Source organism: Vanellus vanellus (assembly GCF_965231255.1).
Source record: "Vanellus vanellus genome assembly, chromosome: 6".
NCBI classification, from domain to species: Eukaryota; Metazoa; Chordata; class Aves; order Charadriiformes; family Charadriidae; genus Vanellus; species Vanellus vanellus.
Window position 1 is genome coordinate 992,719 of NC_138911.1, and position 27,218 is coordinate 1,019,936.

General features: G+C 46.0%; 1 protein-coding gene across 3 annotated transcripts; it reads right to left on the reverse strand.

The window, feature by feature from the left end:
- Positions 1–332: 332 nt before the first annotated feature.
- Positions 333–25,758, reverse strand: DEAF1 (DEAF1 transcription factor). Of its 3 annotated transcripts, none has more exons than XM_082485103.1 (13): positions 24,834–25,758; positions 23,771–23,868; positions 23,243–23,372; positions 22,262–22,408; positions 21,286–21,425; positions 20,507–20,572; positions 19,474–19,600; positions 17,522–17,650; positions 16,704–16,832; positions 11,955–12,205; positions 4,540–4,605; positions 2,638–2,724; positions 333–1,038 (listed from the first exon to the last, which is right to left on the reverse strand). In XM_082485103.1, exons 1-13 carry the CDS (start codon positions 25,102–25,104, stop codon positions 934–936), a joined length of 1,746 nt encoding a protein of 581 aa, XP_082341229.1. In that variant the 5' UTR covers positions 25,105–25,758; the 3' UTR covers positions 333–933. The 3 variants fall into 3 exon arrangements, with proteins under 3 accessions (XP_082341229.1, XP_082341228.1, XP_082341230.1); XM_082485102.1 differs by having other exon boundaries at positions 2,638–2,727; positions 24,834–25,511; XM_082485104.1 differs by lacking the exons at positions 333–1,038; positions 2,638–2,724; positions 4,540–4,605 and adding an exon at positions 11,000–11,065.
- Positions 25,759–27,218: the final 1,460 nt, after the last annotated feature.

Below are 27,218 nucleotides of genomic sequence, written 5' to 3' on the forward strand. Positions count from 1 at the left end.
CCACTTGTTTAATTAATAGCTACTAAAAGGCAATGACAGGACAGCGCTCTATTAATACGCTCTCACTTTGGGTTTACTCAGATCTGATTTTGGCCAGACAGCCACTAACGAGCTACAGCCAAGGCGCACCAACATGATGGAACCGCACTTCCCTGCTCAGCAAACACATCCCAGCCGGCCACCAACGGAGACGGAGAGCAAAGACATGCATGTCTAACTGCAACTGTGGTGCAGCAGCACCAGCTCCCGACAACCATGCTGCAGCCACTCACTGCATTTATCAGTACATTAAAGTGCTGCTGTGGGAATGAAACAGTACCGCCGGGCATGCTCATGATTCCACCACATTTTATTTAACAACATGTTATTTTTCACTTATACTCAAGTGCAGAAGCTCCAATGTGTTCCGAACTTGCCCAGCACAGAAGGAACACAGGAAAAAAAAAAAGTCCTTCCAATGGCAAACTTGTACTGACTTTTTCAAGGCAATTAAATAAACCAAATGAAGGTTTGTTTCTGTTTTCAAACAAGAGGTAGGGAGGCACAGGGAGAAGGGAACACTGGCATATCTCATTGCAGCACCTGCTTTAGATCCATCTCAAGAGAGATGATGAGATCACTGTAATCCACATGGTGGAGGTTCCAGTCTGGCCAAGTCAAAGCTTCCTTAAGCCGAAGGTGGCTCCCAGCTGCTCAGCTGCAGTTCGGCAGGGTTTGCTTTATCCAGATGAGGTTTTCACAGTCTCTGCATCATTCGCAGTTTTGGAAGAGGATCGGGAGTAGGCAAATGCCGTCACAGTATCAAAAAGTCTTTCAGAAATGAGTTTGCTAGAGCGAAGAGTGGGGTTTGTAAAGGACAGACCGTTCATGCCAGGTTGCCGATCCAGCCGGCCGCACCATGTTGTTCATGAACGGTTAACGAGGTAGCTGTGCTCAGACGGTGACTTTCTCCATTACACTGTCCGTGACGTGCACTTCGTCAGCTTGCACCGTCACTGTGGCTGACTGGCCGCAGATATGCTGGTGGTCCTTCCAGTCCTGCAAGGGAAGAGCAGACGGATAAGCCATGAAGAGAAAGGACCCTTGGAAAGCATGCAGCCTGCAAAAGCACACTGGGCCCCAACAGAGCCCTGTTGGAGAAGCGTGTTCTCCAGCACAGGTAGGCTACAGCAGGTATCTACTGCTCAGCCAAACAAGACTAACGACGGACAGGAAAGGAACTACATACTGGGTCAATGCTAGAGGCGGATACAAACTAAGCAGAATGCTGGCTTCTCAACCCACAAACCAAAACAGGACGTCCACATCAGCTAGGTTGTGGAAATTTTACTAAAACAGAGTCAGAACCTTGACTTAAACCCTCTCCTGAAACACAGCTCACTCCAAGCGGGCGCTCCTGAAGGACAGCACCATTCCAGGGGTCTTAGCTCAGCAATGGCAAAGGAGAGGAATACAACTCCTCCCAGGGTTTACTCTGACTTCTAGTCCAAACTAACAGAATACTCCTCTAACTTGCTTAACCCAGAGGTTGCGCATCATCGCTCACAAATACAAGAGGAATCTCAAGGAATCGGTTACTGACGAGCACTTCAGTCTCCCGCCCTATGACAGTGCAGAGCAAAAGCTACAGGCACAGGCACATGTCCACTCAGAATTGACAAGCTGTCTAGGAGGGGGACAAAAGGTGACTATTTGGTGCCATTTCCCAGTGCACTCTGTACTAAGACAACAGAGCAGCATTACTGTTGGTGAGATGCCTGGGGAGGCGGCAGGTTGGCTGTGTAAGTTTTCTGCAAGCAGCATTTGTGCCTTCTTTGCATTTTTAATCTTTCTGCTATGCAGACAGGGAACTTGGTCACGATTACACTTTGTTACAGGCAAAAGGAAACAGCCAAAATTCTTCAGCTACTCAATATACCCGGTGTCAGTTATTCAGACTGACCTTGGACAGCCCACAAAACTGTAACCCTGGCTGCACTAGATTGCCCCTTCTTCTAAAGCAGGGTGCCAAGGGTCTTTGTAAGGAACTTGTGGGAAACGTGAAGCACAGGAGCTTCCTCCGCCATACTTCCTCATACCTTTTTCCACCTCCCGTGTTCAAAACCTTACAGTCTGTCCCACTGTATCATCTGTAGCATCTCAAATAATGTAAAGAATAACAGAACCGTGTCCTCAGTGACAGAGCAGGAGTGCAGGCACTGGGGAGTGTTCAGCCTACCAGGAAGCGGTAGGGAAGGGCTGTAAAAGTGCTCCCAGCTAACCGGTCCCCATGGTTCACAGTGAGGTATCCACGCTCTCATTTCTGGTGTTTCACTGTTTTTTAGATCACCTTTGAGAAGGTGTGTGGAAATCTCGGGACCTTCCTTACCCATTTGATCCGGACCCTGACCCACAGACCTGCCCCATCACTACAGTCTTGCCCAGCGATCCAATGGGCAGGGTGGGTTTGGGGTGCTGGGGCTGCCGACCCATGCACGGCTTGTGCTCTGGCTGCCCCCATGACACAGCAAGTTCTGCTGCCCACTCCTCTTGCCGCGCTTACACCCATCAGGTAGCAGTCAGAACCGTCTGGCTCTCCCCACGGTCACACAGCCCTCTCTAGACAACCCAATCTGCAACTCACAAACACGCTTATACCTTCCGCTGGCAGAAAGTGGAGCAGTAGTTGACTTTGTGGCATCCTGTGCACTCGTTCGTTGCCTCACGACCGCAGTTGACACAGGACTGCTGTGAAAATGAAAGGCAAAGCGACCACATCAGAGACAACAACAGGGAGATAACCAACATGTCATACAGATACTGTAATATGACGTGATGCAGGAGCAGCGGTAAAGCCACCATTTCCCAATATATCCTCAATACACAAACACAAGACAAACAGGCCCAGTGGCTTCTGGACGTGCCTTCAGAGACCCACTCTCCTCACCATGTTAGCAGGGATCACTTTGGAAAATGAAATGCACCTCTGTTTCCCCTTTTGGAGGGCAAATAGCCCTTCAAAACTATGGGTAAGACTGAGTGGTGATGGAACTCTGTCCCCCGTAACACGGAGATGCCTCCCTCCACATAGGTCATGTGTCTTATCAACCACAGCCAGGTTACTGCTAGCTTCAGCAGGAGTCAGTCTTAACCAAGGGCAGGCGCGTTCCACAGACAGTGCCATGCAGGCTACACGCAGGCCATCGATACCCAAGCTCCGAGTTTATCTCAAATTTAAAGTTTTAAAGGCAAATTTCGTTGGTGGTTTTGCTTGGTTTATAATCCTGCATATGTCTGAGAGAGGGTCTGAGGAAGGACAAGAGTAGGCATAAGCATGGCACCCTTCAGTTTAATCTTTCCCTGTGTTTTGAGAGGAAGAAGAGATCTGCTCCTACAGGCTGCGTAGCCTTGCTCCTTTGCCAGTCAGCAGCGTGACTACATAAGCAGTGTCCCGACAGGGAAACAGAAGACAGAGGAGTAAAATTAAAAAGGCTGTATCAGGAGCAAGGACTTAAGCCTAGAAGTAAGGTGAGATAGGATACATGGATGAAAAAATCATACCCGTTTTTTAAACGATGTTTTTGTGTCTATCGCTTTAATCTTATATTGGTGACATCAATTAACATAACCTGTATATTTAGGTGAAAACATCATTGAACTACCACAAAAATAAGCACTTCACAGAGCATTCTGTTTCCAACTCATTAAATTACTGACAAATCATTAGCACGTCAGAGCAGCAGTGTGAGGCCGTGACAGGCAGCATTTCTCGGCTGTGAAAGTATCACAGGCATCTTTAGTTCCACCAGCTCCTTCCCTCTTTTGAGCACAACTAACCAAGCAATCAACACCCTAATTAAGACCAACTTCATCACACCTTCTGCTCACATCTTACCACTGCACCTACAGTTAACAGCTGGTGTGACTGAGCCGTATTTGTATTCCTGATGTACAGCCGGGAAATCAGGCCACCAAGAAGGGGCTTAGAGCTGCTCTTTGGGACTCGCAAAGCCCGTCCCAAAGGGATACCTGATTGAGGCTGTTCATAACCTGTACAGTATTGGAACATGTTGAAAATACACAGTGCATGCAGTTATACCTGGAGATCTTAGAAAGACAACTGAGTAACACACACAGCTGTAAGGGCTTAAATTGCGGGTCCTGGAACTAACTCAACTCATATTCCCATTCCCAACGCTAGAGGGAATCAGGCAGTTTTGAAACCCACTTCACCGGACAAAAAGCAAGAGAGTTTCCTTCCTATCAGACCTCAGTGACAGCCACCCGTTAGAGCTGCATGACCATTACTGAGAGGTGAGACTGATTAACATGGCCAGATGACGATAAAGGATTGTGAAAACCTGGAATGCTTGGGGAATGGGACACGCTCTGCTCGAACAGAGCATTAGTCGCGCTAGGGAAAGCTCAGATCTCTGCCAGAAGGCAACGCCAGATACAGAAAACATGACTTCTGTAGCAATGATGAAAACCTGCATCTTTAAATGGAAGAAGACAAAGAACAAAAGACTCTTGATAAAATACGAGACATCCCCAGCTTACCTTGATGATGATTTCTGTTTTCCCATCCACATCTTCTGTTTGTTGAAATAACTGGTTCTGATATTGCTGCAAGGAAAAATACACCAGGCTTGTCATTGCACAGCCAGAATATGACATGAGGGGTTGAAAAGGGTGTTCTCTATGGAGGGTCCTGACACTGAGCTTGCTTCTGGCAAGCCCAAAACTGCCGTTGCAAGAGGACAGAGGGGAACCTCACTCCTCCCTTCTAAGAGAGGGACACTGCCCTTATGTGGAGACAGCTGAAGAAGCCTGTGAGAAAATGGCCTGAGGTGACAAAATGCCAGTTAAGTCCAGCATTTGCTCAAACCCCGCTCTCCCCACTGCATCCAGCCAAGCACTGCTTCTTAAACCAGGTGCCTTAATTGCCACAAGGGAACTGCACCACACACACACACAAGAACCTAAGAAGTTAGCAAAGGAAACACAAGGAAAATGGCAAGGTAATAGGGCCAAGTGCCATCTTCTTGGGCCAAATTTTAGGTCAAGTCCTATGATCCTAATCCACTAACAGGCAAAAGAGTCGGAAGGGACAGCACAGCCCAACAGAATGGATTAGGGGGAAAAAAACAGACAAAATTAACAAACTCAAGACTTTAGAAACAGCATCAACCATCACCATTATTCCTCCTTTTAATAAAAACATAAAAGGGCTTTCAAACAGTATTTGAATTATGCAGTCCTCTGGAGGCGACTTTTAAACCACGCTTTGGGCGTGTTGCAGATTTACTCCAAACCAGTTTAAGTCCAACCAGGTGCTGCTCCACCTACTGCCTGGCCACACTCAGCAGCCAACGCTGCTGAGAGACAGGAGTCCCAAACCAAGGGAATTCAAACCCAATCCTGATTTGATTATGTGATAACTCAGATTTAAATTTATGTGGAACAGTTAAAAAGTAAGAAGAAACCTGAACCCCCACCTTCAGCCAAAGCAGGTTTATCCAGGAGTGACTATGACCCAACATATAAGGAGATTAAAGGCTTAATTTACAAGTGTCTCTATGACCTGACATCAGAGTATTTATTCTCCTGTGAAATCCCAACCTTCAAAACCTTTGTATTACCATGACACAAATCCAAATTAAAAAACTCTTGGGAGATGGAGGAGGTGGCAGGGAAACCTCTCGCTGTATGCTGCATGGGGTGAGATCGGGTTCTGCCATTATTTGACAAATAGGCAAGACCAGGCTAATTAGCAAGACAGGATACATGCACAGCATCCCCGACGCTTCCAGTACTGCGCAGATGAAGTATGCATCACATGTATGGAAATTCCAAAATTACTATTTTGAAAACAAAAATTGTGTCCGAATCAAAAGCATTCTTGTGAAGACAGGGAATACACTGGCAAGCTTGAGATGTGGCTCTGGCCTAAGTGTCCTGCTATGTCTCAGGAAGAAAATGACCTTGATTCTTCAGAGAATTACTAACATCAGCGAGCACCGGCCGTGGAGAAGCTGGGACTCAACGCTTTGTGCCACAGCCTCTGCCCTCTGACCCTCCTGCACACAGGCAGAGCACTGGGCTGGCAGGAAACTGCGGACTCTTCAGGAACGGTTAAAACAAGTTTTCCACTGTTAAGAGAGAGATAAACGACCCATATTAAGAGTAGTGGCCTAGGAAAACTGTGTAATGTTTCTAAACTTTTTAGTGAAGAAAGTGGCAATTCAGATACCAAAGCACGCAGTGAGCTGGCATTTCAACCCAGCTTGAAAACCTCAGCACACATAATCCCAGCTAGTACCGTCCCCTCTGCAACAGCCCACACAGCGACAGCGCTGGGGCTGAACTCGCTGGGTTCCAGTTCTGCAAAAGTGCCGCAGCTCCATAATTAAAACCCTTCCCACCACCAGACTCCGCTTCATGCTCTACAAGTGTGGCTAATCCTGTTCCCCAGGGAGACTGCCCATGACAAAGGCATCAAGAGGAAGTCCGGCTACCTCTGTCCCTGTCTGAGCCACAGCAGCTACTCCACCTCTGCTCTCAGCGCCCGAAACCTGCTGATGGAAACCACGCAGTTAACCCCCTTCTGTCTCCTTTTTATCTCTCCCCATAGCGAGTCCTCTCATTCTGCTCAGCCCATGGTGTGAAGACTTCAAGCCATTCAGAGACTATGGAGAAGGGAAAGGTGTGGTAAGAGAGAGGATCAAGCCGGAAATATCCAGATCTCTCACAAAACCGGCTGCAGAAAACCGATAGCCTACAATTCTCAATTGTTTTCACTGCTACTTTGGGCTACACAAACCATTATTTGCTTCCTAGAGCTACACTTCTTAAATACCTCACCCTTTTTAGGTTCATTTCATATTCTTTAGTCCTGAACTGTTTTAATCTTTCTAAAAAAGAATTCAGATGGTCCAGCTGTTAGCTGATTTAATCTTCCACCTTGTTTTCAAATGGGCTGGGCTCTGAAGGCATCACTGCCTGACACAAAGGTGGCTATTTCAATTAAAATACTTGTCAGATTTTGACATTGATTCTTTTAAATTTATCCAGAAAAACTGTTCAACACATTTCCTGAATGTCTTTATTATCTTCTAGCAACACCTTCTGGCACAGAGTTTGGTGAGTTCACATATTCTCCCCCTCCTAAAGTTTATGATATAAATGACGGCTTAATGCACACTCAAAAAAATTACATTGCCAAAGCACACAGACCTTTGGGTAAAGTGCTGTCTTTAACCCATTCCTTTTGGGCCAGTCCTGCAAGTTGCCAAATCTCTCTTGGAAGAGATACGGAGCCTTTGCTGCTCTACTAACTCTCTTTCTAAATGTTTTTCCCTAAATCAAAAAATGCACTGACCCCAACATTTGGATAGGAACCAAAGGATCAGATACGCTCAATCACAAGCCAATTAATAATGACAGTGGAGAAATTTCTCTTAACAGCTACACAAAGTTCTGACAGAGCAGTTGTATTTAACAAATGCCATGCAAAATGCTGCAATTCAGAAAAAGCTTACAAACATTTGATACTTTCATTTTTTTGCAATAAGCATAACACATTTTTTTTTTTTTAAGATGTTAATATTAAAACTGAGCCAGACAGTTTACGGTTTGCTTTTCTTTCCAAATGTCGTTCCCCAAGACTTTTAAGCAACATAAATGTAACTTGTATTTGGTGGCTGCCAACATGCAGCCGTATGCAGGCTGAGCACCCGCTGCAATGCACCTCTTGTTTACGCACGGGAAGCACAAGGCTTAAGGCCATCCATGTTTCTTACAGTCAGCTTCATGTCTGGAACTAACTCTTTGAGGGCTCTGCTGATTAATTAAGGAGTACTCATCATCAACAGGCATGTGAGACACTGCAGACAGCACACACAACAGGAAAGGTATTTTTAACCACTTTCTTAGACTCCAGAACAATTTTGTTTCAAAAGAAATTATTGCAAAAGAGATATTTTCATAAATGTGGGAATTGTAGATTTTGGGCTTACAAATTGCCCTTATTTCTAGGACTTAGAAGGTTAACGCTTTTTTACACAGCCTTCTACCCAGAGATCCTACCGCTCTGCAAACTGGTATGCACACCCCCTGTGCAGGAAGTGTTACCCTTATTTTAAAGGGCAGGCTCCGAAGCCCAGAGAGGCCAAGGAGCTACCTGGGGGTGTCTAAATAACTTGCGGCAAAGATGGAAACAAAATTTGGAAGAGGTCCTCAGTCTTGAGATTTGCCCAGCAAACCACGATCCTTAAACAAATTTACAGAAATTAAAGAGGACAAAGACAGCAACCGAATGCATGCAAGGACTTCCAAATGGCAAAATTAAGTGCAAGAAAAACTCTGTTGGTGAAGCCTTTAGCTCCAGCATTTGGAATCTGACCTATAGTTCCTTCAGAACAGCTAAAGATGTCACCAGACCCCGACACAGGGCGTTATATGGCTGTAATCGCATAGTAGGGAGGTAGAGTCAAAAACCCGCCATGTCAGACATGAGAGAAGAGTGGAAGACGAGCATATTTTTCCATATTTTCTAGAAGTGCCTATGATGACAGGCATTTATATTCCACTGCTGCACAGCCTGATGCCTAAACGCTCAGCACGTCCCAGTTTGGCTCCCCTACTGCTTTTGAGGACTCTGTATTTAGGTATCACCATGCGTTTGGAACTGCAATTAAGGATCCAATCCTCCTGCAAAATGCAGATTAAACATGCCATCTTAAGGAATAAACATGACTGTAGATGCTTCTAATTTATGCTGCACTTACAATTTATGGTTTTCCCTTGCTACATTCAGCAAATCCACTTCCTGCCAGAGTTCCTCTCTGATGGTGGCATTTCCACCTTCAAAATATATAAATGAGGGGAATAATGCATTCCTAAGACTCCTGTGAATAGTCCTGGCTAATATCATTAGCAAGTGTGACCAGAATGAAACAGTGATGTCCGCTTTTTGACTTTACAGACAAGAACGTAAGCGTACAGCCAGCACAAACACCTCCCCTGCTCAAAGAAAACTCGGAGTAAAAGCCTGCCTTTCACAGCTCAGAGCTCTGCAAGTCCCACGAGCACTTACCACTGCTCAGGATAGAGTACAGCTTCTGGTATTTAAAGGCAAGTCAACCAAACTGCTGCTATATGGGAGCAGACTCATTTGTGATATTTAATGAACCCCAAAGCTCATTCAGTAATAAGTATAAGAAGTGAAACACAATATAGTGAATGATTTGCAATTTACAACAAAGCTGTGATTAAAAATCCCTACTGCTTAATTTATTGCTCTCTAAGAAGACCAAAACAAAACTAGCACCCAAGTAAATCTTCCTACGTGTTCTTGTCACTTCTTCTCTAGTCTGCTTAAACTTGGGGCCACTTCAGACTTCCTCTGAAGGGCAGGTAAAGACACTGCTGTCCCGAGCGCTGTCTTGCTCCTCTGTCAGAAGGCACAGGCCGTCTCCCTGTTCAACACAGGTAACAGAGGGATATATATGGTCAGGGATACGGACAGTTACGAAATCAAAAGTGCTTGATCTCAACATCCTGAAGAGCTGGGACACTGAACTGGGGGAACAGCTCTGCACTGCTGTGTGAAAATTAAAGATACATATTAATTACAGTCATGGCAATGAAGTTTGTGTATCCAGTTGGGAACTGGCCTGCTCTCAAGAGATTTCTTTAATCCTGCTATGTACGAGGTCACTCTTCCAGGAAGAGCTGAATCTACAGCTCTATTATAATTTAATCTGTTGTACAGCCTTTCCTCCGCAGCTCTGGTACAATGACACAATCTTTCACTTCTAAATACGTAGGATCATACTGCTGCACAGAAATTCTGCAAACTGGTGGCTCTCCTACAGAGAAGCCCCCACTCCGCTGCGCTCACCATCTCCACTCGTGCAAACAGAGGAGGGAGCAATTCCCCGTTTGTTAGCCCTTGGAAGTTCTGTCAGTGCAACAAACACAAAGTAGACAGACAGCACCTTTTTCCTCTGCATTAAATTGGTTCAGCAAAAATCAACAACCACCAAGGTAGGAAGACTCTTCTTTCTCCCTCTCATATACCTTAACTGTCAAAAAAAGCAGTTTGACCACACACACACTCAGGGAGGGAAAGAGACTTGCCTTACAAATCAGGGAAACATTCATGAAGTCAGAAAAGCACCTTTGACCAACACAAAAGCAGACAGTCAATTATTTGACATTTATTGGAATTACTTCCGATGCCAGCCCTGTACCTAGAAACCCAAAGTTTTTTCCAAAAAGGAAATTCACTAGAAGGAATTCAGAAATCGCTATCTGCAGTATCATCCAGATGGCTCCAGATGCTGGCACACAGCAGCAAGCTGGAGAATTGTTACTTGGATATTAAAAAAAATAGCACCACGAGCAAGTGTTTTTATCAAAATACAAAACTGCTGAGGTACCCACTACACAAAACAAATGGTAAGACACACAAGTTGTATAACTGGGAATTCAACAGTTAACTGGGAAAGGGACTTCCTCTGGAAACAAATACATGCTCATCCTTGCCTTGTAAAGTCAGTACTTTAATCAATAGACAGGAGTGGTTTTAACTCCTGTTCCCGAGGCAAGAAGAAACTAGAACTACAGTGAAGTGAGCTGGATTTGGATCAGAGGGTGAGGGGAATGGACTCTGAACCACCGTTCCAGAAACCACTGCAAGGATAAACAGAAGGGAAGACAGCACATAAACTGGAAAAAGACCAGAGAGTGAAGTTAAACAAAGTCAAATGTTCATCTCTAAACTGTGTCAAAGCTGCCATTTTTTTGGTATCCCACGCTCTGCACAGCTTTTTAGCAGCAGACGGCCCAAACCTGGACAGCAGCACGAATACCCACTCTGCCCAGGCAGGAGGCAGGGAAGAATTAGACTCTCAACGTATCACACACCTGCACATCAAGGATGCAGCGTACAGAAGAGTTTAGCAGAGACAACGTGGCAAAGAATATCAAAGACGCTGCAAGGACTGTCATAGGGGTTCTCAGTTCTCAGCAAAGTCTTCCCACACACATTTCTTCAAGGTCTCTTGCTGCACACTCGTGCCTATGAATTCAGTGGAAAGCCGACGTTAGCAATAACGCCAATGGCAACAGCAGATAGTGTGGTGTACAGGAAGGGAGATCATCAGCTAATGACAGTGACACCAGTTTCACAGTATGTTGCCCCCCACCTCTCTCCTTTAAGTCCACACCAGCAGCTGTGGACCTGGGGAGAAGGGGAATGCATTCAGCAGTGCATGGAGCCAGATTCAGGGTGCATACATGAGCTGGTGTTAAGAAGAATCCAGAGTCCCCACCATGCCTCAACTAAAGAGAAGAAAAGCAGGGAGAACAGGGCAGTCCTTGTAGATAATCCCTCACAACAGAGAGAAGGGCCACTGGGTACAAGCCAATACTCCAGTAATGCCAGCCGGCCTCGCAGTCTTACCACAAGACTCATGTGAGATCAGCTCTGCTTGCACAATGCTCAGCAAGACACCTCTAAATTGTACCACTTATCTTCCCCATAAACTCTATAGCTGGCTGTTGTTTTTATCCCTCTGCCTCTCTGGGCCATCAAAAGCCTCTGTGATAGTCCCACTCACTTGGCATAAAGAAAGCAGCCACCACATGGCTGAACACTCACCATCTTTCCTGTCTGGGGATTCAGTGTCCATGTCTCATCAATTTAAGTATGGCTGATGGGAGAGCTCAGCACTTGTAACACCAAACAGTTTGCGTTATTAGCCTGCTACCCACAGCTCTTGGAATCCCAGAGCACTCTGTTCCTTTCCCCATGACAGAAATAACTCAGATTTATCTGGGTAATACTGCTCTGAAGACATTGAGAAACAATTTCTAAGGGCTACCACTGTTACGGCCAGTGACAACCAGTGAGGTACTACTCTGTTTGTCACTCAGCCAAAAAGATGCCCTTGGCTGAGTCATCTCACCTCTTTCCTCTCCACATCAGCTTGAATTTTTGCTTGCGTGACAGCAGCCTCGCGGAAAGAGGAGCTGGCCTGTTTGGCCTGTTCAATGAGAGTCTTCAGCTGCTGGGCGGTGTTGAGCAGTGAATTCACCATCTCTTCCAAGTACAGCCAGCTCCGCTGCTCCGTCACTTCCAGCCCATTCACCACCGAAGGGGAAATGGCTTTGGTGGGGGTCGTGGGGGGCACCGCCAGGGCAGGGAGTGAGGTTAACACTGAATATAAAGAAAGAAAAAATATAGAATTAGGGTGTTTCATTTCCATAAATTGTGGGTCTTTGTTTTTGATGTGTTGGTTCGTTGCTTTTTTTTAAAAATATGGTCTGCAAAAATTTCCAATCCAGCTAAGTTTTTGCTAAACAGACCTATCTTCTGTGACCCAAAGTGCACAGAATCAGTCTGTGCAGAACAAGCCCTTGGGGCACTCTCAAACCCAGACAGGACAGAAGAACACGTACTCCTGACCCTACTGTCTACTCTGGGAAGGAACTAACACCTCCAGCACTGCCGCACAATGGAAGAGCAAAAGCAGCATTCCCAGCAACTCCTCCGCCATCATCACAACATTCCACCCAATGTTTGCCTTAACCTTCGCTAAGTAAGGTTATAGTAAGTCTTTCAGTGACCAAACCCATCAAGTTTTCTGAAATACCCTGATGTCACTATGCAGATGTCAATTCTCAGGTTGCACAACTACAAAAAATAGGCGCCAATCTACACCACACTCCCTTACACCTCCTCAATTCTGATCTCTAACTATCCCTGGCCAAAGACTGGAATAAAACCAAGACAGTTATCATCACCTCAAAATTACACATATTACAAACGTGCAATTCCCAAAGCCACTGGTTGAGAAGCCCTTTAAAAAAAAACAACCTCAACAACTGTAATTTCCTTGGACCCCTTCATTTTGTATCCTACCCAGAAAACAAATTATGGGCATAAAAATACACATACCACACTGAAACTCCAAAGAGTTTATTAAAAAGGTATTCACAGCTATATGTATCTGTTTCAAATATCCTGGGCATTCTGAACAGCTGCAGCTCTGAAACCTCCCCTTGCCTAATCCTGAAGGTGAGAGTGAATGTATACAATCCAGGTGGAAGTTTTAGCTTCAGACACTAACATCTCCTAACATTTCCTTTTCATTTACAGTGTTGGACAGTTCTCAAGAAAGCAATTTCTTGTTTACAGCCCTTTCCTCCAGAATCCTAACTACACCTCTTCACTCTTGTATAAACTAGAATGCCACAGGTATGAAACTAAATACAACAGCACAGAAGCCCAGCAATACTTCTACACATACTCCAAGAGACATTAAAAGAAGGAAAAAAAAAACAAACAAACCAAACAATTATTGAGGTGTTGCAGCCTTTACTTTTTCATACCCTAACCATAATCTTAACAGTAACTGCAGTTTGTAGGAAGCGCCAAAAGGAAGCTGAACTCCTACCCTGGTAACCTAATCACACTTTCCTTGAACTTACCTCCACCCCCCTCAATTATCAAGGCTATGCAGTCCTCCCTTTCCTGAAGCCTGTGTTAGAAAATTAGTCTTAGAAAACCAACAATGTCTGTCTTAGCTTTACCTTTGCAAACATTTCAAAAAAACAGCAGTTATTGTGTCACTAAACCATCTACTTTTCACAACACTAGGCTTGCATAGACACTGGCAGACCACAATGAGAGGAAATTAAATCTACATTCAGAAACTCAACAATACACAGTGTAAGCTCACCTCAGGCAACATTTCTAGGAACAAATGTCATCTCGCTTTACTTTTCCAAAATTTATCTCTAACACTAGCGATAAATACTTGCCATCTGCCATAAAATCAAGTCCAAGACATTCACATCTACCAACAGGTGACCTATAAATTCTTCACCAAATTATTTACTAGAAAAAAAGAGGGCACCATCACACTGGGGCTGTGCAGTCTTATTACCCCAAAATCTACTAATAGTCTATTTCAGGATTTTTCCTCACATCTTTAGGTAGGAGTTTCCAAACGATTGAGCACACAGAAAAAAAGCATTAAGTACTGCAGGCTGAGAAAACACATTCGTTCTTGCACAGTTCTGCTTGTCAAGGGAAGAACTGTTAGTATTCCAGGCACCAAAAGCCAATTAGCTTCCTTGATTTTTAAATAGTGACACATTCATATAATAAACACAGAACCGTTCCAACTGATAGATGCTATGGCCCTCAGAGAACTATTGAACACAGCTGGGAATACAACTTCAGAAGCTCTGAGTCACTTAAATCCTGTTCGCATCCCACCAGTGTCTTTTTTTTTTTTTTTTTTTTTTTTAAGAGGCATTACTGTTAACACCTCCAGCACTTCTGCCAGGCAGCCTGTCCTCCAGCTCCTACACAGCTGATGCTCCCGAAGATAATGCACTGACAAAGTCCTGGAGCATCTGCAGCATCACACAGGAGCGCCCCGCAGCCAGCTGCAGGCAGCATAGATGCCACTGCTGGGTACTGACTACTGGTTTAATTAAAATGGACCGTTCTGGGAGCCAGATTCTTTTCCTTGAAACCAGAGTTAAGAAATTTACTAAAAGGGAAGTTCTTGAACAAAACGTAGAGGGTGAAAGGCCTGAAACACACTTTATTCTCATTTACTTTATTATCAGTCTCCCAATGGGCAATCTGTTTTGGATGTCATCGCAGCTATTGGCACACTGGTCCGTCTAAGGCGGCTCCAGAAAGAAGGGCAGAAACTAGCCTCAAACCTCTCTCACTGGAGGATGGGGGCACAGAAAAGCAAACTGCACAAACCAATTAAAAACGCAGAACAGCAGACCCCTCCCATTCAGGACAAAATCTTCTTGAAGTATACTTCAAATGGTACTTATAATTCAACTGTAAATACTGCCCTGAAAAAAATCAACTGTAAATTCTGTCCTGAACAGCAATGGACCAATATACCTCCCTGTACCAGGCTGCAGTTCCAGCAGTTCCGCTCACGGTCAACCTCCCCTTAGTAAAGCATCTGCAGCCAAACAAGACTGCTTGCAAGACCACACTGAACGCTGAGTATCTTCCAAGACAGCAACTAATGACCCTTTTCAAGCCGTATCTGGTAGTTTTTCATACAAGCAGCAAAAGCTGAAAGACTCCAGCACAGATTTGGGGAGAGAGAACAAGTCTCAAACCCCACAGTACTGCAGGTCGCTGTGTGTTAGGCGTGTGACTTCTCTGACAGACAGCACTGCAAGTTCACCATACAGGCAAACCCACATTTTACACTCAACAGCCCTTAATTAAAATAGTAATTTCAATCCATTTGAACATGACTAGAACTATTTGCACTTAGATATGAGTAAGAGATAAACAGTCTTTTATCAGTGGCTATTTGCAGAAGAGCCTTTCCTACTGCTACATTTCCAGCACAATATTTATCACGGCATGGCATTTGATAACTTATCTAACTGGAATAACTTCCGATTCCTCATTTTGGTATAGGTGTATCAGTCAAGAGAAAGAATTCACCGGTAAAAAAAAAATAATCAATGTTTAATTAGTAACATCAAGATCTGACTAAGACTTAAAACCAACAAGATTTCATTCTGGACACAGCAGGAACGCACTGTGCTGCACCAAGTAAGTAAATAAAAGGTCATACAGAGGGGAGAACACAGGCACAAAGGAATACGACATGTTTATATGATCTTTTCTTGATGTCTGAGAGAACAGTAACAGGGATCAAAACCTGCCTGTCTTACAGCTCCTCTGTGTCAGCGAGATCAGTAAGCATCAGAGTAACTTCACAGAATCATAGAAACTAGAGACGTAAAAGGCTTCTAAATCTCCTGGTCCATCAGGCAGCCAGTGGCATACTGCTCCCTGCTGTATCTCTTGTCCAGGCTCGATAAAAACACATAAAGCAAGAACAACACTCCAAGTTTGCAATTCCAGTTTCTTCAACACTTCCAGTTTCCGTCAGTACAGGCAACACTCAAATACCGTTGTAGTTCACTTAATTTATCAGTCAGCTCTACAAATGAAAGGTCATTAAGTTTACATAATATAATTACATTTGATATTTGATAATCAGTTTAACCCATCCTATCAAACACTAAAGGGCTGATTTGCACTTGACATTTTTCATACCATCTTTTCCTTTTTTGCCCCAGTCTATGTGACCACAGCAGGGCAGGCTCTCACTGCGCTCGTCAACCAGCACTCATCATTCCAGCACAAACGTCCGTGTTAAAGGATGGAAAACTGACATTGGATGCGAGAGCAGCACACCAAACCTGCCCCAAACTGCTTCCAGCATCTAGCAGTGGATTCATAAAGACGTGTGAGAATGCTTAGAAAAGCTTCCATGACGTAATTTTGAAGGGGATTGTCTCCTCAGATCAAACACTAAGCAGATGTTTAGCCACAGTGCCCAAGTGGTGACAAAAGCCTTGAAGCAAAAGCCTTAGGAAAGGCAGCGACTGCAAGGTGATTTAGGAAGCAAGACCACAACAGCCGCCTCTGGTAGAAACCAACAAATCAAAGTTCTCAATAATGGAGTGAAAAACTTTCCCCAGAGTGGCAAATCTGTTTGTCCAAACTTTAATAACCGCAAAACTTGGAAGCAAAACAGGGAAAAGTTTATTTTTCTGCCTCGATCTTTCCCTTTGCTGAGAAAGAAGGTTAGACAGTAAATTCAAGCACTGCTAACTGTGTCTCACATTACAGACATAAAACATACCAATTTTGGGATGAGAGGTTGGCAGCGCAGCTTCAGGAAAAGGTGAAATCTGACAGTTGTCCTGGTAACTCGGATAGTGAGGTTCTGGGTGAGTGACCCGGCAGGGCTGCTGGACATTGGTATCTTGAACTGCAGAAGAACAACGGCACTTTGAACCACTGTAAACACAGCTCTCGGGCATTTCTTATGCTTCTCTCACCCGTATGTTTTTTACATTTTATACAAGTTCCTACACTCTATGTTAATTCCAAGGGCTGCAAACGAGGAACAGTAGCACGATCTTACACAGTTAGCAAGCAAGGTAGCCTTGCACTGATTTCATCTTTCTCTGCTTTCACTGGTGAAGGCAAAGGTTACTGCTGTCTTCCCTCTGGCACACCTATATATTTACAATAATCACAGGACTCCAAACTATGGTTCTCAGAGCAGGACGGTTCCCTCAGCAGAGCTCACAACCCTGTATATGAACTGAAAGAACTGAAATATATGCTCTGCATTTATGTTTTATTTATTCTGGCATTTTTCACTCTGTCTCAATGCTCAGTTAGTTTTCTTAACCCTAGAAATCAGCAGAGGTGTACATTAGCAGCTGCAACATCTGGGCAAAACTTTTAACTTCTTTTGTGCAGCTGGTAAGATTTCAAGCTGCTGAAATAATTTCAAAGGAAGGACAGCGGGTTATGTATAGTCTCTCTGTAAGCTCTTAAGAAATAACTCCTTCGTGCAGTATTTAAAAGCTTCTTCCTACAGCAATGGGTGTCCAAACCTCTTTTTCTCCTTCTCACGGACATCTAGCAGGCATACACCTGAACTCTTACCAGTGGCTCCAGTGAAAACATCACCCTGGGATGGACTTTCCGAGATAATTGCTGTGGCTTCCACTGTTGACGCACGGTCAAATGTCAGAGCACCGGAGGTAGTGATCTGTCCAGAAGGAGTCACGGTGACTGGAAATATTAGAAGTACTTTCATAATTAACACTCAGCGCGGAGGGCTCGGTTGTTTAGCTGTTACTATGCCTGTTCTGAATCATCCAAAGTCAGAGAACTCACAGATCAGTAAACGGCCCATGATAGCCAAGTTTGGATCACGACTACGACCGATACAATTGGAAATGGGAATAAAAGCCCCATTTGGCTTCCGAAGGCAGTGCTGTCCTCCTGCAGGCCTCTGTTTATTCTCTGGGTGTATGAGGCCAGAATGTTCACTTACAACATAATGCCTCCCAAATTTTTTCAATTATTGTATGAGCAATATACTTAACATCTACCATAAAGGTTCAGTGGGGCCACAAAACCTGTCAGTTTCTGGCTGATCCTAATTTATTACAGCTTCAGCAAGAGCAGTTTTTGCTACTTAAATCAACCTAAAAAACCTGTGAATTACAACTAATTCTATGAGGTTTGGTTAGCTGGACAATTTTAGCTGTCTCTCTACACAGAGTGATACAAAATGCTTGGCCAATGCAAGGAACAAGTCACAAAATCCTTTTTGGATTAATATACCTGAGTGGCTCAAAACACTTAAAACCCTTTTTAAACAGGATTAATTAATCTGGCACCATTAATTGCTAACGGGCTGATTCTGTGACACACTGCTCAGCCAGAATGATCTTTTTGCAAACAATAATTCAATTTTAAGACATTGAGGCTACAGATTTATGCCTGCTGAAATACGTGGCTGCTACCAACCAAGCAGCCCTCCTCTCTCCCAATGCCAGCACAAGCAAACCTGCAACCTCACAGCACCTCACATTAATGAACCAATACGGGTTAAACCTATTTGGGAGATTAAAAAAAAAAAAAACAAACAAACTCCACAGAATCCTTGTGTATTTCTCTTCCTGCTGTTGCTGGTAATCTAATCTTACTTTTGGCTGTTCTTTTTTGGATTTCTGTTGCTTACTCAATTCACTTTGTAATGTTACCGTTCGGATGATGCTAGTGCGATGAGAGCAGGAGGACGCGTGAATGTGACTGGGAATGTGTGAGCTGGATGAGCTTGCAAATTAATTTCTGTTCTCACACAGATGGTTTGACAATCAAAAACAGTAAGTAACAAAGCGCGCCCTGAATGTTAAAGAGGAATTTGGAGATGAAAGCGTCACCTTCTGCCTCTTTTCATTAACGACTTTCAGGCTGTGGATTTTATTCCAGCTGCTTAAAGCGTACTTTTCTACACGTTTCAAGAAATAGCACTAATCTTACTCCATAGCCTTCACCAGCTTCTAAAGGACAGAAACCAAACTCAGGGTATGGAATTGAGACTTCCAGCAGAGCAAATACAGGCCAGCCTTCCCCTCAATCTAATTTTAGGAGGAGGAAACTTCTCAACTGCCATTTGTGAAAAGCCTACCTGACACCCACTACGGATCAAGGCCAGGACTCCACACCTCCCCCTGCGCTGCTGGGCTGAGAGAGCGGGTAGAGGGGGCAAATATAATCCAGACCTCTCTCAGAACAAAATATGAAACTTACTGCTCACTGTAAAAGGACATTAAGATGCTTAAACCTGAGTCTGCTGGAGGGCTAAAGCTGTACTTTTTCCTACTTGACTTGCAGTCCCAGTGTGGCAACACTGTGCTAGTTTCTACAAAATAGGACGTGAAATTAACTAAAGACACTGAGCCAATGAAACCATCCAATGGAAAGGAAGTGGCAGAAAAAGACCTTTTTCTCAGTCGGCTAGTTCCAAGGGGCCACTGACAGACATAAAATAGCGTGGCAATTCTTCATCAAAAAAGGGAAGCAATTTTTACCGAAGAACCTACATGTAGTAGCAGCTGTGGCAGGAAGCAGAGTGATGTTTTTGGGGCAGTCCTTCTTCACTGGAGTTGCAGGCATTTCATTTTCCTTTTTCCGCCTTTTATATGGTACAAAGAGTCGAACAGGGCCACTCTAGGCAAAACACACAGAAAAAAATAAAACAGAAAAAGAAAAAAGGAATGGGCATTAGCTGAGGCACCTCTTTGGGGACTTTGGGTTTACTCTCATCTTTCCAGATGCAGCTAAGGTCAAGCAGCACATATTCACATGGAAGATATGCGGTTTGCAACAATTGACCAAAAAACTCCTCCTTCTCCAAACCAAAAGAACTCTGTGGGAAAAAAAGTTACACTCGGCTCCCTCCAGCTGAAGAGACACAGATTCAGCCTCTTCCCACTATTATTTAAGAAGCAGAACTGGGCAAATAATTGACTGCTGGCCAAGGTGGAGGAAAAAAACAGAACAAGAGTGAGGGGAAGACAGGAAGCAGTTTCAGGTCTGGGAAACAAGCATATCACCCAGTTCATAGCAGAAAAGAAATTCACAACACTACTTCAAGTCAAGCTAAAGACTTCTGCTTTCAGAACTTTAACCTCATTTTTGAAACAAACAAACAAAAAACCAAACCCCAAGCCAACCAAAAACCCCAAGCAGTTTAATACAAAAACATGGATCCAGCATAGATTATTACATTACTACCTTATAAAAACATTTTTTCCAGCTCAAAAAATTGTGGAATTTGAGTCAAAAATCACAAATAGCTTTGACATCTCTAAAAGGTATTTTACATAAATACATTATTTAGAAAAGAAAACAAAAATTTTAAAAAGCATTAACTATCACCCAGGTTTACTGAGGCTGCTATGCAACAGTGCTAGCAGTTCCTTATCTCCTCTTTTTATGAAGCACAGACAAAACATGCTGCAACCACAGTAACCATGAACATTTCTAGGACACTTATAACCTGCTTCCAAATGGCTGTGGCAGCTTAACTGATCAGTTGTTTTAAAACTAATGGATATAAAACCTACAACTCACCAGAGTCATGTCGTCACAGCAGGCAGCACAAGTACAAGAGGCAGCGTGAGGATTTAAAATCCCATCCTGAAATTAGAAGGTTACTAGTTCAGTATTAGTCACCAAAACCACAGTATTCCGCTAAAAGATTCAGACAGCTCTCAGAGAGACGTACCCATTCCCTCCTAGGGCCCCTATGTGGTAACAGAGAGCCCAGCTACCCTACATCATAGTGACGGGGTGAGCAGATGGGAGGAGAGTGATGAAAGAACAATTTTCAAATCAAAAGGCAAGGACGTGTGAATTGGAGACTAAAAGTTTCTGCCCAAGCAGAAATCAACTGCCAACCCCATGGGATTGCAAATTCTGCATGAGACTCCTGGACACTGAAGGAAACAAAGGACCCAAAGTAATAATAAATGGTGCAAGTGAAGAGTATGTTTGTCAGGCAAATAGAATTAAGCAGATCAGGTTATTGAATTACAGTGTCATAGGTAAGAGCTTACTTCTCAATTTTTGTGATACAGCTCAAGGCTGGACTTCATCCTGCATAAACCGTAACCCCTTCTCAAGTACAAGCAAGACTTGTATCATGTTATTTGAAAACGCACCTAGCAAAATTTCTCTCACATCGCTAATTCTCAACCAAATCAACATGTGGCTTCCAGGCTGCCCCACGGCACCATCACACATATCTCTGCAGAGGCAGCACACACGATTTGCCCAGCGCTGCAGGGCAGACTCTGCCCAGACTCCACCTGCCCCTTCCAGCAGAAAGGAGGAAGCAAACTTAACCTTACGTGAATAAGGCACTGCAGTGGCCTCCCAGCATAGCGGATGCTCCTCTTCCAGTCTTTGCTGCTGGCTCGTCCCGCCATAGCTTCAAATTCAGTGGGGCTGTACCAGTTGTCCCCTTGCTTAATGCACCTACCACGGCCTCCTGAAATAAAACAGAAGAAATTGTTAGTAAAGGTTAAGATCATTTTGCCACTTTCCTAAAGAAGCAAATACTGAAATTGCTGGACAAAATAGCAGTTAATCTATACCAATCACCAAATACGCCCATCTGCTACTTCTCACGGCTCTAGGATAACCATGCCCATTTATTATCTTGGCTGTGACAATGACTGCGCGTGTTTAGAAAGCTCCAACTTTGGGCCTCACCAATGCATCCAAAGGCTAGAAAAAATTACTCATCCCCAAGAAAGATAAGTCTTTCTTGGACAAACACCATGAATTTAAGCCCTTCCTTAATTTACACTTAAATTTCTAATCCTTCTGGTCATGAAGAAAACTCCCTATCCCTGAAGCGAGCACTGTGCTGTGCAGTCAGGCTTGCCGACAATTTTTGCTGCTGCTTCTTCAGCTTTCCCACAGAGATAAAAGAGAAGAGGAGGGGCTAAGGCAACTAAGGAGTCCCATTAGGAGACAAGCTCTCTATTTTCCATCCCAGCAGGGATTCTTTAGAGCTTTGTAGAAACAGGGGTCTACTTCTGAGACAAAAAGAATGTTAGAGGAGTCACCCTATTACCGGGGAGACTCACTGCACAGCAGCCCGTATCTTCACAGATTTAAGAAAAGAGTTAAAAAGCCTCTGAAGAAAGAGCAAAACAGAAGAAAACAATAATATCCAAAGGGACTAGGCTGGCTAGGAAACTGTCTTCCCCCCCCCCCTCCCCCTTATGATCGGCCCTTAAAAGTAGCCTGATTAAAAGAAGAGTGCAACGAGTCAAGAAGGAGCTGTCACACTTCCTCACCCAAGACAGTCATGGTTACCTGAGCCGAGTCTGTTTTTATACAGAATGCCACTGATATTCCGGCACCTCACTGGGAGCTCATTCTCATACACAGATGGGTCCCAGTTATACTTGGTTCCAGTTTTTTCTTGTACGGATGTTAAAGGGGTAGGAGGAGATTGTGGCCCTTTTTAAAAAAAGAAAAGAAAGGTGACAGCAACCAAAAAGCACACGGGCTATACCTTCACACGCTCAGCTTGGCTAGGGCAACAGTGTCAAGTGGTTAACTGAAGCAGCTGCCACCTCTCCCCAGCAATGCACCACAAAAAATTCAGTTTGAACATTCTGAAAATGACTGAAAATAAAGTAAACTGCATCTTCGGAAAAACACTCTAACAGCACATTAAACGCCGAGGTTGTGACCTGCAGTGGTGCAAGCAGCTGGCTGGATTTTCCCCTTCCCAGAGGCCAATCCTGTAACGTGTTTTAGACCATTGAAGGTCTGCCATGCCATCCTGTGGGCGGAAAGGAAACTGCCAAGCAGCCGTGAACAAAACCGCAGCAATAAAGACATCAGCTATTGCAACGTTTAAGTATCAGCAAGCAGCCCGAATGGAGATAAAACTATGTTCAAGGGCCCTTTAAAATGAACCCACGTGCAGAACTAGGAGACTCATGTTTTTATTATCGATGTTAAAATGATCCATCTGCCTTTGGGGTGGGATGGGCGCGACATCCCAGCAGCAGAACAAGATTTTTCAAGAAGCTTATTTGTGAGGGTTAGGGCAAAGAATAAGAAAATGAAATATATTTCTGAAAGGAAAAAAAAAAACACCAAAAAGTAAGTAGTCTTCTACTCCCAAGAAATACATGAAGTACCATGTGAAGAGGAGGCAAATGATCCGTATAAGACAACTTTTTAATATTATGCACGTGTTTTTTAATCCTAGCAATGCAATTAAAATAGAGAAAAAGCAACCCCTCGGGGAGAATGACACTTCAAAACCAGATTGCCTTATACCTGGTGTGAGAGGTGCTGATGGCCCCTTCAACCCTGTGGTTTCTACAATGCTGCCGTCTGTGTGAACCACTATGAGAGTGGCTTTTTCAGTATTCAAGCTGTCCCCAATTTGGAGGGCCGTTCTCCCAGACTATAGAAGAAATAAAGAGTTTAAATTGATAAGAGTTAAAATACCAATGTATTTTAGTATTCCCCCAAATCTTCTCAGAGGAACCCTAAAACACCAATTGCTATGGCAATTATTAGGTTAGTTTTTAAGGTTTCAGCCAACCAAATTCAAAGGTTACGTGGTCTAGGTCATCAGTTCCATTACAGAATGAGTATATGGGGGTGGAAAGGTAAAGAAACCTCTCCAAGAAAAAAAAGTGTATGTCCCCCAGCTAACAGTTTTGTGGCTTAAGGCCTGTATACCACAATGAAAACATATCCTTGACCTTACTACAGCTCAAACATGAGCTAAGCTCTTCATTTACACTAAGAAAATACATGGGACTTTGCTAAGGCCCTCAAAGGAAAGGGGAGACTTACCAACACGTGTCCTGAAATTGAAGCTGCATTTGCCACAGATGTTGTGAAAACATTGTCTGCTGAGGCACCAACATTGGCCACTGTCACTGTGGTGACTTCTGAAATGGAAAAGACATGAAGGTAATATTCTGCTGCATCCAGAGAGCCTGATAAACAGCTAAACGTTAAAAAAAAAATAAAAAATTGCATTTCCTTCTTCCTTCCTATTCAAAATTAATTTTATTTTTCATGACACCTTTGTTACAAACGCAATCATTCTGATTTTTGTTAAGCTTTGGGTTGAACGTGCTTTAACCTCCTTGAGACTGTAACAGCAGTTATCAACACGTGATGAACGAATGGAAAAATGAATATTGCATCTGCACTAAACCCCCCTAACTGTGATGCTTATTAAAAGACGGGTGACTGGTGAATACCAAGATAAAGCGAACAACCAACTCCGAGGTATATTAATTTCTAGGTTGCCATTACCTGCACGTTTGGTCCAGTTAAAAACTGCCCAAACTTACAGCCAAATGTTTCTATGATGCATCGCCCATTTGCCCCCCTCGCTAACACCAGAGGTTTGTCAGTAAGCGTGAAAAAACACCACTGACGTTCACAGATACCGACCTAGGTATGGAGCACGCCGCAATTTCCCGCGTATCGGACCTTGCCTGCCAAACTCTGCACGTTTCATGGCGCTTTGTTAACGGGGCACAGGGCCAAAGTAATTTTAGATGCGCAAAGGCAGCTCTCGCCCATTTTTCCTTTGCGTTTTGCGGTGCAAAGTGTGATTTTCTAAGCGTGTGTGGAGCGCCTCAACCTCGGGCCCGCGCTTTCTCCACAGCACCCCCTGAGGTAACGGGCTGCATGTGTAGGCCGGGCGGGCGGCCGCGCCGCAGGGAGAGGGGCCGGAGGCCAAGGGCCGGGGCTGCCGGTTCCAACCCGAGGACCGCGGCCGGCCGCGGGGGCGAGAGGCCGGGAACGGCCCCCGTGGAAGTGCGGGAGCCCCGGGGCGGGCGGGCGGCGCTGAGGCGGCGGGGCTGAAGGAGCTGCGCATGCGCGCTCCGCCCGCCCTGACCTGCGAAGGCGGCGGCGGCCTCGTCGGCGCTCGGCAGGGGCTCGGCTCCCATCTCCATGTGCTCGGCATCCGCCGCCATCACCGTCACCGCCGTCACCTGCGCCGCCGCCTCCTCCTCCTCGGGCTCCGGCTCCGCCTCCGAGGCTGCCGCTTGCGGCGGTGGCGGTTGCTGCTGGTGCTCGGGTCCTTCCGCGGCCACTGCGGCCGCCGCCGCCGCTGCCGCCGCCTCCGCTAAGCCCAGTTGCTTCGCCGCCGAGTCGGCGTCCTCCATGCGAGGCGGGCGAGCGGGGGGGGGGGGGGGAGGGGGAGCAGAGCCCGCCCGAGCGGGCCCCAACACCGACCGGTTCCCCCCCCGCCCCCGGCGGCGCTGAGGAGGGTGTCGCGGGGGGGGTGGGGGGGGGCCGGACCCCCGAGGTCAGTCGAGCGCTTCTTTCCGGCGGGCGGCCGAGCGGTGCCGAGCCCGCCCGAGCGCTTCCGAACGTGTTCCCCGGTGAGAGTCGAGCGGTTCCGAACCGCTTCCGATGGCGCCCGAAGAGTGCCGAGTCCTTCCAGGCCTCCTCCGAAGGCGACCGGTGGTCCCCGCCGGCTGGCCAATCCCAAGGCAGGACCCGGCCGAGCCCGTCAAAACGCGGCCCGAAGCGGTACCTGACAGACGGGGCGGGGGAGGCCGAGCCCGCCCGAACAGGGCCGAGTCCCCGAGCGGTCCGGCCCAGAGGGTCGAAGAATCCCGAGCCCGCTCGAGTCCTTTCCGATCCCGCCCGAAGGCGGGGGCGGCGGGAGCGAGGAAAGCCGAGCGGTGCCGAGTCCTCTCCGATCGCGCCCGAATTCCCCTTCGTCGGCCTCAACGGAGACGCCCGAACAGGCAGTGCCCGAAGCCGACCGAAAGCGACCGAACCGGGCCGAGCGCTCCGATCGCACCCGAAGGCTGCGGCGGGCTGGGGGGGGGGGCGGGGGAGCCGGGGGGGAGGGGGAGGAGCGGCCGCGGCGCACAGACTGCCGGGACGGTGGAGTACTCGGCGGCGGGGGCGGGGCGCCAAGATGGCGGTTGTGAGGCGAGGTGAGCGGCGCGTTGTCATCCATACCGACAGCCCCTTTCTCCGCCATGTCCCGGCGGGGGGGAGGGGGAGCGGCGGTGGCTGTTTCCCACCGCGTTCCAGGTTTCCTCAGGGCGGGCGGGGGTGGGGTGGCACGACACGAGGGGGGGGGATGGGGGGGGGGGGGGCGAGGTCGAGCTAAGCCTCGGCGCCGAGCCCAGCTCGATAGCCATATCGCGACAGCCCCGACACGCTGAGGTAAATCGCGTCAGCTGCGGGCTCCGTGTCAGCGTGAGCAGGGCCCTGGCGCTCGTGCGGGCCGAGGAGCACCGCAGGGAAATCGCTTTCCTGAGGCCGAGTGACACCCCCCCCCCCCCTTTAAAATTCAAGTGTTAGCTTCAAATTATGAACCATCGGGATTCAGGGGAAAAAAAAAATCGCACACAAGAGTTCTTCCAGCTCATTAGCAGGGTCAAAATGATTAATTTCCACCTCCCCCAAAATATAAACTCAGCCCTAGGCAGACAAAGCTGTTTTTGAAAACTGTGGCTCGAACAATTGGTGTTTGACAAAGTCCTAAAACCAAGTTTGTGTAGTGGGGTGCGCTGGGTAACGTTAACGATAGCTGCTGCGTGCTCTTAACACAGTTCTGGCATTAAAAATGAAACCGGTTTACTTAGAAAACGGCCCATGTTCTACCTTAAGTAAGCGTGCACAGCGTCACTCACAATCATTTCTAAAATCAATAGCAGCCTGGATAAGAAGTCAAGCTTTTGCCATATAAAACACTTAACTGGAGTGCGGTCTGTAGCTGTTACCTACAAAACTGTCCAGGAAAGCCATCAGGGTTTGGTGACAGCAGGACTGTGGTGGGGACATGCCCACGTCCAGCCCACGCAGTGGGTGGGTGCCGCACTCCCAAGGATGGGTTCGGGTACATGGGCAGCTCACAAAGACTCAGGCTCACAATGCGTACTCATCCCAAGCACGAATACCACGTTGCCTGGGAGTTACCCTCCTACATTATGGAATTTACACAACTGGAAACAAGTGGCGTTACACTTTGTTTTCTTCTGGACCGTACAAGCCTTGCGGAAGCCAGAAACCGGGTGCCAGCCTGCACGCAAGGGAAAGTCACTACGCCAGGTCTCACTAAGGCAAATGGTGCCCTTAGCAGAATACTGTTCTTGCTGCTGCACGTTTGTGTGCTTCACATAAATGCTTTAAAATTGTTACTGTGCTCCCCCCCCTTCCCATGCCAGAATGCTCACTTTTCAATTTAAAATCCCCCAGCAGCAATGCAGACTTCGTTAATCCGAGCAGTGAGACGATCTCAGGGTTCTGGGATTAG

Excerpts from the sequence above, each read along its gene's own strand:
- DEAF1 (XM_082485102.1), bottom strand. The coding sequence starts at position 25,104 with ATGGAGGACGCCGACTCGGCGGCGAAGCAACTGGGCTTAGCGGAGGCG. Across the intron at positions 23,373-23,770 it reads CAATTTCAGGACACGTGTTG|TCTGGGAGAACGGCCCTCCA; the intron begins GTAAGTCTCCCC and ends TTTCTTCTATAG. Across the intron at positions 17,651-19,473 it reads TGCCACAGCTGCTACTACAT|TCACCGTGACTCCTTCTGGA; the intron begins GTAGGTTCTTCG and ends TAATATTTCCAG.